This window comes from Pistacia vera, unplaced genomic scaffold (genome assembly GCF_008641045.1).
Source record: "Pistacia vera cultivar Batoury unplaced genomic scaffold, PisVer_v2 Contig20, whole genome shotgun sequence".
NCBI classification, from domain to species: domain Eukaryota; kingdom Viridiplantae; phylum Streptophyta; class Magnoliopsida; order Sapindales; family Anacardiaceae; genus Pistacia; species Pistacia vera.
In genome coordinates, this window is record NW_022196002.1 from 547949 (window position 1) to 558563 (window position 10615).

General features: G+C 38.2%; 1 protein-coding gene across 1 annotated transcript; it reads left to right on the forward strand.

The window, feature by feature from the left end:
* Positions 1-289: 289 nt before the first annotated feature.
* LOC116128440 (early light-induced protein 1, chloroplastic-like) lies at positions 290-1190 on the forward strand. The gene is made up of 2 exons (XM_031414164.1): positions 290-568; positions 676-1190. Exons 1-2 carry the CDS (start codon positions 560-562, stop codon positions 1036-1038), a joined length of 372 nt encoding a protein of 123 aa, XP_031270024.1. The 5' UTR covers positions 290-559; the 3' UTR covers positions 1039-1190.
* The last annotated feature ends 9425 nt before the right edge of the window (positions 1191-10615 follow it).

Consider the following 10615-nt stretch of genomic DNA (forward strand, 5'->3'; position numbering starts at 1 on the left):
TTTATTGCTAAGAGAAAAAACAGAACGTGGCTTCATATGAGACGGCACACTACTACTCACCAGAAGGCCGTAGTGCTTGCAGGAAACCTAGAACACCAGTGGCCTCAAAATTCAAATTCGCGATTGACAATTTTTTCTAGTAAATATGGCAGCCACGGCATCCAACTCCACCATGTCTGGTCAACCGATGCCACGTGAACCACTTCACTTTCCAGAAAAATATCCAGAAGACGTGGAACCAAAATATCCACCACCACTCTTTACACCTCCTCTACTATAAATATCCACTGGTATTTGTCTAAACAGATTCACAGCTCTTGCTCAATTCTTCTAAGATTAAGAGTACTCCTTCTCATTGTGGTAGATATAAACAGTTTAGTCGGGAACTTGATCATTCAGCATTGCGTCTTGAGATGGCTGCATCATTTTCATTTGCTACTCAATCTATCCTGGGAAACCCGGTGTCCGGTGTACGAACAGATCATGTGGAGTAAGCCAGTTTTTCCCGGTCAAGTACGTGCCTCGTCTAGGAAGAAATGCCGGCGTACAAGTCCGTTGCATGGCTGAGGTAGTGATGATGACTTGATTACCATGCTTTGTTATTTCTTTGAACTCTAATTTATAGATCTTGTTTTGTTTGAGAGTAATTCTTAATCCTTCTTCTCAACTCTGCAGGAAAAACAGAAGGCAAAGGTGAGCACGAAGTTCTCAGACGTGTTCGCATTTAGTGGGCCAGCTCCGGAGAGGATCAATGGCAGGCTTGCTATGATAGGCTTTGTAGCTGCAATGGCAGTAGAGGTAGCTAAGGGTCAGGATGTGTCTACACAAATATTAGACGGTGGGCTTACATGGTTCATAGGTACAAGCGTTGTACTATCACTGGCATCTCTAGTTCCTCTATTCAAAGGAGTGACCGTGGAGTCCGTGTCAGAAGGTTTGATGACGTCAGATGCTGAGCTGTGGAACGGGAGGTTCGCAATGTTGGGTCTGGTTGCTTTGGCCTTCACGGAGTATGTTAAGGGTGGTGCTCTTGTATAGGCCTTTTTGCTTTGGCCTTTTCGCAGTATGTTAACGGTGGCGCTCTTGTATTGTAATGTATAGGCCTTCACAGAGATTGTAATATCAAAAAAAAAATTTACGTATTCAATAAACAATTAATATTTTTCGTTATAAAATTATATTTGTTATAATTGTTGAATAGAGGATAAATAGTCCACTCACAAACACTTTCATGACCATAAATAATGAGGAAACTCCGTTACGCTGAGAGGATTTAAATCTTTTCTATACAAATTAAATTGAGAAATATTATATAAAGGTTAGATGTTAAATTATGAGTAAAAAAACTAATACAACAAATTACTATTTTCCTTAACTTAGAAATGAGTTTGTTTATATACGAACAATATTTTTTTTATTGGTGAGATCTTTAAAAAATATGTTCAAATAAGATGTATTTAAGGGTATGAAAAATCTAGATTATATCAATTATGTTACAAATCAATATTTATGTCATGATTTTTTTCTATATATCTTTACAAATAAAATGATTGATCGTCATTGAATTGATTGATTTACCGAATTGACATATATATTCTAAATTGTGATTTAAATGTTGATTGTCATTTAAATGTTAAATCTCATAATTGTTTAGAATTTATCTATTTTTTTTAACAACTTTTAATGGATTTCGTAAATGATTATCTTCTTATAACCTTATATTTCCATTATTTATCTTAAGAAAAAGAAAAAAGAAAAAAGAAATCTAGAATACCACGTTGACAACAAACATCTATTATCAATAATTTATTAGCATCTCACAACACAACACAAATCGCCGAGCTCGACAACGTGAGCTTGTTATCCAAGTGGGGGCAAATAAGTGATAGAACATTAATTGGCTCAGTGTCATTGAGTTAAGTCTCCTGCGAAGGCTAGAGCCACATGGGTTCTAGAGTTAGAGGGCACTGCGTGAGGGTGGTTTCATAGAGCAGCGACTTCTTCCCGATCTTTGCAGTGGAAGGATAACAAGCCGATGCCAACGGGTCTCAATATGGCTCAATGGGTTGATCCCACATGGACCATCACTTTTGTTTTTCATATTGAAACTTATGTTATTGTTATTTTAAAACTTAAAGTTTGTCTCTTGTTTGTTTTTTTTATTATTTATCTCTATATATAAGAACCAAGAATTCTAAACTATTAGGGGTGCGCCAAAAAATTGAACCCAAAAACCCATACCGAATCAAGCAGAGTTTGGATACTAAAATATAAAACTAAATCAAATTAAAAAAAAAAATTAAATAGATCAGTTTGAGTTAATAATCTTTAACCTGATAAACCGGACCGAACCGAACCATATTATATATTTATCATATAATATGATAATAGCATTCTAAATATATTTATTGTGAATAAACTTATTATATGTGTTTATTATGTAAAAGCATTTAAAAAAAAAAAAAAAGTCAGTACTCCTTGCTAAAACAAACAATCAAGTGTTATTATTGAAAAAATGGACAAAACAAAAAACAGAAATCATATCTTTAAGAATTTAAGAAATTGTAAAATGAAACTCAAAGATTGTTAAAATAAATCTCCATGGCCAATAAATAAAATAATATAATATAATACTTATATCCTTCTCTAGAAATTATGAATTGTGATAGGCATTGTAGTACTAGGGAACATGGTTGTTAGTATTCTACGATACCTGATATGTATCATACGATACGATTTGATACAGGTCGTCAACGATACATATCAGAGAGTGTATCATAAACCTTTCGATACATTGATATGTATCCTACGATACGATACATATCCGTTCGTATCCTTAAAAATATCGATATAAATCGATACGACTTTATTAATTTAGGCCAAAGGTTCAAAAAAAATTTCGGGTCGAAACCAGGTCACCCAACCCGATTCACTAAAACCTATCCAAATTTACCCATTTTGCATGGAGAAAGTGAAGAGGAATATGTATTGCCCATTTTACATGATAATAATAATATAAGTGGAGATATAGATATTGACATTGATCTTGGAATTTTGTGATTAATTTTGATTATGTAATACCGTAATTTAAAGCCAATAATACCACAAATTTTTTTAATTAATCTTGGGGATGATATTAATTTTTAGAAAATTTTGATTATTTTATTAATTTTTTTGAAAAAGGCGTATCTTACGATACGATACGATACGATACGCGATACACGATTAAAAAAATTAGGTTTTCGATACACGATTTGATAACTATGCTAGGGAATGCAATTGTTTAAATTCAACCTTACAATTCCTTTCGTTTTCATCAACATGGTTTGCACTTTCTTGACCAAAAATCTCCTTTACTCCTTGCAATCAGTTACTTCGATTTCTTGTATCTGAGAGATATTTTTGGCCATAGAGGATGAGAAGAGATACCTCAATCTTTCACACTTTTCTACTTTTATGACTGTTAATTTGCTGAAAGACTTCACATTGACTAGGCTACAACATATCTTCTCCGTGTTAGTTAGATTAAAAAAAAAATAAAAAATTATGTAATCAATAAACAACTAATATTTTTCTCTATAAATTTGTTATAATTGTCCAATAATGAGGAAATTCCGTTATGCTGAGAGGATTTAAATATTTTCTATATAAATTAAATTGAGAAGTATTATATGAAAGTTAATGTTAAATTATAAGTAAAAAAAATATAATACAACAAATTACTATTTTCCTTAACTTAAAATTGGCTTGTTTGTACGAACAATATTTTATCCAATTGATATGATCTTTAAAAAAAAATGTTCAAATAAGATATACTTAAGGTTGTGAAAAATCTAGAATATTAAAAAAATACTATATCAGTTCTGTTACAAATCAATATTTATGTTATGATTTTTTTTCTATTTATCGTTACAAATAATATGATTGATCATCGTTTGATTGATTGATTGATTGATTTAACATATTGACGTATATATTTTAACTTGTGATACTATTACTAGTAATCTCATAATGAACACACTTAGCTTATTTCATCTATTGGTTCAGAATTTTTAGTGGATTTATAGTAAATGATTATATTCTTATTAACTTATGTTGTTTGTGTCTCAACTTTATATTGGTATAACATTACTGATTTTTCTAATTGATTCTTAATTTTTTATTTTCATTTTTTAATTTATGAGTTACATATATTGTTATCTATGCTTGGAATTGTAACATCAAAGTGAGATTTTCATTAAATATTTGCAATATATAGAAAGGAATAGCTTATTATATGATAGATGCTTAAAACATATCAATCTTAATGGTTCTTTTGAATCATTTTCGAAATTAATTCTTTGTGTTCGGTTTGGTTTCAGCCAACATATATTTCCACTATTTATTACTAAGAAAAGGAAGAAAGAATCTAGAATACCACATCGATAACAAACATTTATTTTTACCAGTTTATAAGCATCTTACAACACATAACGGACAGCGGAGCTCAGCAACGGGAGCTTGTGACCCAAGGGGGGGCAAACAAGTAATGGAACATTGGCCCAACTCGATTGAGTTGGGTCCGGCGTGGCCGTATACTGGCTTGCCCGTTCCAAGCCAAGAGTTGATCCATGTATTTCCGGCGAAGGCTAGAATCACGTGTGTCTTAGAGTGGAGGGCACTGCGTGAGGCTGGTTTCACAGAGCAGCGACAAGCTCCCGCTCTTGGCAGTGGAAGGATAACAAGCTAGTATCACCTGGTCCCAATATGGCTCAATGGGTTGACCCCAAATGAACCATCACTTACAATTTTTTTCCTTCTTTCTCATCTTTAATAAAAACTTCTTTTTAAAGTCTACTTCATTTGTTCTTTCGGGCAAGAGTTGCATGTGGTACCTGGTCCCAATATTTAACTCTCACATAGTTGTACAAATTTAATCTTCTAATTTATTTTATTTTCTTTTCAAAGTTTCCTCTTTCTTAATTTTTTTCTTTCTTTCTTTCTAATAAATTTAAAAACATTTATTAATACTATCTTAACAAAAATATTATCTAAAATCCAATGGAGGTTCCCTTACATGATCTAGAAGTGTTTATTTTAACTAGAATGCTTTTGGCACATCCAGTCCTTGTCTCGATCTAGTGGATTTAAATAATCTGCTCAAACGGTCATCGGCTCACCTACCCTCCATATATACCTGTATTATATGCATGATCAAACTACGTATCTCAACCAAAAGTGTACACACATAGTATGCTTTAGTTTATCTTGAAGCAACCTGGGAGCTTAGCAATAACACATTTTTGGGAATTTAAAATATNTCATGATCCCCACTCGATAGTCACTAAGAATGGGTTGGTACTGTGTGAATTCCACCTGATAGTCATGGAGAGTGAGATGGTATTGTGTGAACGCCATCCGGCCGTACCTCCGGTAAGATGAGGCCATGACGTTTAGTAATAACAGAAATAGTATAAGGAAAGAATTAAGTGTAATACATACGGGGATAGACAGATAGAGGGTTTTACTTACTGAGCATTATTTTGTGCTCACCCCGTTATTTTCCTTTGTGGGGAAGGTGTGCTGACTGTTGAGTCAAATGAAGTTGACTAGGAGAACCACTTTCGATTTTTAATTTCTCCCACTCGGTTGGCTGAGCCAAGTGGAGAGAGTTCTTGTTGTAGTGTGATCAAAGCTGCATGGAGACAAAACTGATTGGGAGTTGTAGGGCCAATTGAGACGAATATTAACGTGTTGCCCGCTCGGTGGACCGATCCGAGTGAAGCCATTGTGCATTCTGCAAAGTGAATTAGATTTCCAAAGAATTCCAAATAAAACTTTGATCAAAGCATGTGAGCACAAATATGGAATATGGGCTCATTGTGCAAGCGGCTGAAAATAATGAGAAAAAATCACTTTTCCAAAATTTCGCCACATGGTGTTTTTAACCAAGGTGCATTAAATGCCATAATGCTTTGGCAATGTCATTCATTCAAAACCTGTAACTTTTTATTTATTTATTTACTATCTTTGTTTAAGTTTTACTCTTTCTAGCCAAAGGTGTGGGCGATTTCTCCAGAGATTCCACAGTGATTTCTCCTGATTCTTTCGTTTTGTTTTTCTCTGTTCTTTTTGTGTTCTTAAAACCTTCTAGGCTACTCTTGGATGAATTTGAGGTGATTTTTGTTGACTTTTGAAGAAGAAAAATTTGGGTTTGTCTTAAATATGGGTTTTGAGTTTATTGAAGATGGCTTTGACATGCTTTTGAGTAGTTTTTTGACGGATGCTGGAAAAGAACACGGGATGAGCAATTTTTGAAGGACCTTAGTATTTGGAAGTGTTTGGCTTTTGTGGTTTCGAAAGAGGATTTGGAAAGGGAATGGGATTTGGTGATTCTGAAGGGGAGTCAGTATAGTTGGGCATTTCATTCTCGGTTTGACTTTGCTTCGAACGAGCTGAGTGGTATCTTGGCATTGACGGCAAGAAGTCAAAACTAGTTAGTGTATATTCTTACCAGTTGCCATGGACTGAGGGAGTTCGATTCAACGTTTGTGGGATTTTAGTAATTCGACACGAAGGTGACGTTAACGTTCTGAACCATTTTTTGTGGTTGGAGAATTTGCGGGTCTAGAGAAGGAGAGGAAGATGGGTTTTTAAATACACAAAAACATGCCCATGAGATGTAAGGGTTTTTAGACCACGAAATACCCTCCAAAAAGAAATTAAACACATACGAGAAGTGAGAAATATTCCAACTGATGCATGGAACAAATTATGAATATTGGGGATGTGTTTTGATGCTTCAAGGTATCATATCACGTGCTGAATAGATAAAACAAATGGAGAAAAGTAAAGGAAAATTTTCTTATCATGATGAAATTTTCTGATTAGCGATATCAGTCGAAGGAAGTTACATGCCTCCTCTGATGTTGCAAGTTGTCATTGGTAGATGATTGTCAAAGCCCCACAGTGGATGCCAAACTGTAGATGCAAAAAATCTACCGTCATGAAAATAAGGTTTGATCCCGTGAGGTTGAGGCCACTGACAATCCGCTAGACCTGCACACATGAAAGGGCAAGCGTGAAGCTTCAGGAAAACATCGAGGTGGTGTTTGCTGTAGGCACTCCGATGCTCAAGTCAGCAAGGCTGAAATAGATTATTTGATAAGAATTAAGGAGATGAAGAATTACCAGGAGCCTTGTCGGAAGCTAGGACTACGGCGAAGGCGTTGGGTTCTTGGGTGCAAGAACTTTAGGAGCAAATAGATGGTTTTGAGTAGTGTAGATTGACTATGGGAGATGCCCCCTAATGAGAGGGTGAACCTCTGTTTTTATAATGAACCCAAGGGGTTGAAATCTTAGTAGGACACTAAGTCCTATTTTGGGAGATAATCCCTATCATGAAAGAGATATGATTTCTTTACCTTATCATATTAAGTTTAATATTTTAAATAATATTTGGAATCTTAGTAGGACACTAAGTCCTATTTTGGGAGATAATCCCTATCATGAAAGAGATATGATTTCTTCACCTTATAGGATTTGGAATCTTAGTAGGACAGTAAGTCATATTTTAGGAGATAATCCCTATCATGAAAGGGATATGATTTATTGACCTTATCAGATCAAGTTTAATAGTTTGAGTAAGATTTGGAATCTTAGTAGAAGAGGAAATAGAATGAGATTCTGATTTCATATTTATAGATTGTTGTAGGCTAATGGGCCGAAACCCAGTTTAACTTAACTTATACGATAGCCCAACTCATAGAGTGGGTAGTTCACAAGGTGATTTTAAGTGTAGGCCCAATTGGGATTGGGTTGAGGCCTTGGGCCGTGACATGTTTATTTCGTTATTGGACCAGAACCTTTGCCAGAACTTGGACACCATCAACGAGCTACACGAATGGGCAAGCATCCGCAACGTAGTCTATCAGCAACAGGCCGCCCGACACTACAACCGCAACGTGAGGATCCGAACTTTCAAGATAGGTGACTAGGTCCTCCGCAAGGTCTTCCAAAACGTCAAGGAGATCAACTCTGGCAAACTCGACCCCACCTGGGAAGCTCCCTATAAGATTACCAAAGAAGTATGGAAGGGCGCTTACAAACTCCAGACCCTCGAGGGCAAAGACATCAACAACAGCTGGAATGCCGTTCACCTCAAATGCTACTACTTCTAGGTGAACTTGTTTCTTTTTTCTGTTTTCCTTTGTTTTCATTTAAAAAGGATGAGTGGGCCTATCCACCTCCTCATAGACAATCAGCCTCATGACCAAGTATTAATGAAGTATTATTCAGAAAATTTTTTATAGTTCAGATCAACTCTGTTCGATCAATTGCTTGTTACACCTTCGAATTGACCCTGCTCGGTTCATGACAACACCAACGAATTGACCCTACTCGATTCACGATAACACCTCTGAATCGACCCTGCTCGATTCACGATAACACCTTCGAATCGACCTTGCTCAGTTCACAACAAAACCTTCGAATCGACCCCGCTCGATTCACGATAACACTTTCAAATCGACCCTGCTCGATTCACGATAACACCTTCGAATCGACCCTACTCGATTCACGAATCGGCTTTGTTGGATCTACGAAGTTACACCTTCAATCAGCCCTGCCCGATCCACAAACTTACACCTTCAAATCGACCTCGCTCGATTTACGGAATCACACCCTGGGATCGACCTTGCTCGATTCGTGGAGTTATACCCTGGGATTGGCCCTGCTCGATCTAAAAACTCGTACCTTTGAGTTGACCCTGCTTGATCCACGAAGCCACATACTCAATCGGCCAGACTGAGTGAAAGGTTCTTACAACATCGGTTAGGAAATCACCGACCTAGCACAACAAAGGCCCACATGCCTTAGCCACTGGGCCGCACTAAAATCACAACCACTACATAGTACATCTACAAAAAGCAATCAACAACTCACTCATCCATGAAAAAAGCATCAAAAGTGAGAACAGCTAAATATAATACATACAGCTTCAAACGGCTTAGTTCAGAGAACAACAAAATGCACACGCACCAAAAACAAGGGCATCGTAGGCCCCAATATACATAAGCAGAAGAAACTAAGCTAAGTGTCCTCGGTACGAGTCGTCTCCCCCATCTCCGACTCGGTCGTCCTGTCTGCACCGCCAACATCCATACCAGCTGCCCGGTCACTCACATCCCCATCACTCGATGGCCCTGGCTGACTAGCAAGATTAGGCATCTGCTCTTCGACCTGCCCCTCTGTATGACCATCTCCCGCATGAGCTGGATGTCCTCGTTCGGATCCTAGTGAGAGGTCTTCCCTTCCTTGTACTCAAGCATGAGTTCCCCATGGGCCTTGATAATAACATCATTTGCAATGGAAAGACATTGCCCCTTGAGAGACTCGACCTCTGCGGTCCTCTCGGCCAACTCACCCTTCACTCTCTCCAGCTCACGCTCATAATCTCATAGCCGTTGCTCGCAATCCCTTAGACGCTGCTAACTCTCTTGCTCAGCCTTCTGGGCTACTGCCTTTCTCTGGCGCAAGCTAGTGTTCGCCTTGGACACATCTTGTATCCTCTTCTCCTACGCCACCACAGACTTCCTCAAATGAAGACTGCTCGTGAACGCCTGCACAACAATACACCGTCATCAATACCAAAGTTAGAAACAAAATGAAACAAAACTCCTGCCATACTTGAAAGGCGCGGGATACCCCTTAGTCAGCAGCGGCAACTGCACCCATTTGATTCAAATGCGCCTCATCCGTCGGGAATAAGAACGAGTCGGCCAGCTTGCTCATAGAAGTCGCGTCAGAATAGGTCTACGCGGTAGTCGAAATCTTGAAAGTAATCATCTCGGCCTCCTCATCCATGACCGCAGTCTGGGATGCTCTAGCTCTGGCTGCAGGCTGCTGACTCGGCGGTGTCGCCAACACATCCTTCACTCTCCTATCCTCCATGGTCGAGGATTCCCTCTCCCTCTTCTCTCGACGCCGGGCGATGGATTCGCTCCCATTGGAGACGAACAACTTATTCATTAGTGTCTCTACAAGCGCAAACTTTCCAACAGTTAGTGGGTTCAGCCTTGACTCAAAATGAAATGATTGCAATACCAAGCCAGAAGCACATCCCAAGTCTGCTTCAACGAAGGAAAGGGAATACCACACTGAATCGCCTCTACTTTGGCCCAAAGATGGCTGGTCCTGAGGTTGGACTTTGCAATAACTACTTGCCAATCCCTCTACGCCTTTGAAATGGCTAGCACCCGCTGGGTCACCGCATCCAAGCTGTCTCCGCTCTGCCCAGCTCGATTGTACTCAAGCTTTGCAAGCAAAAAACACAATCAAGATTTAGTAATCAAAGTACAAAAAACAACAAAATTCTCACCAGTAGCTCGCCAACTGCTAGGGATGTCGCCCTGTCCTCTCTCCCTAAAAACAACCTGACCCTTCACAAAGAAATATTGGTCCTTCCAGTTCTTGTCGCTGGACCGCAGGTCGGTCACCAGGTGAGACCGGTCATGCTTCAGGTTAATCAGATATCTGCCATTCTCTTTGTCATTCTCCTTCAGAAAGTATGAGTACAACAACTCATGTAGCCAGAACATCACCTGGTGCCGGATACAGAGGTCCTTCAAGGCCATAA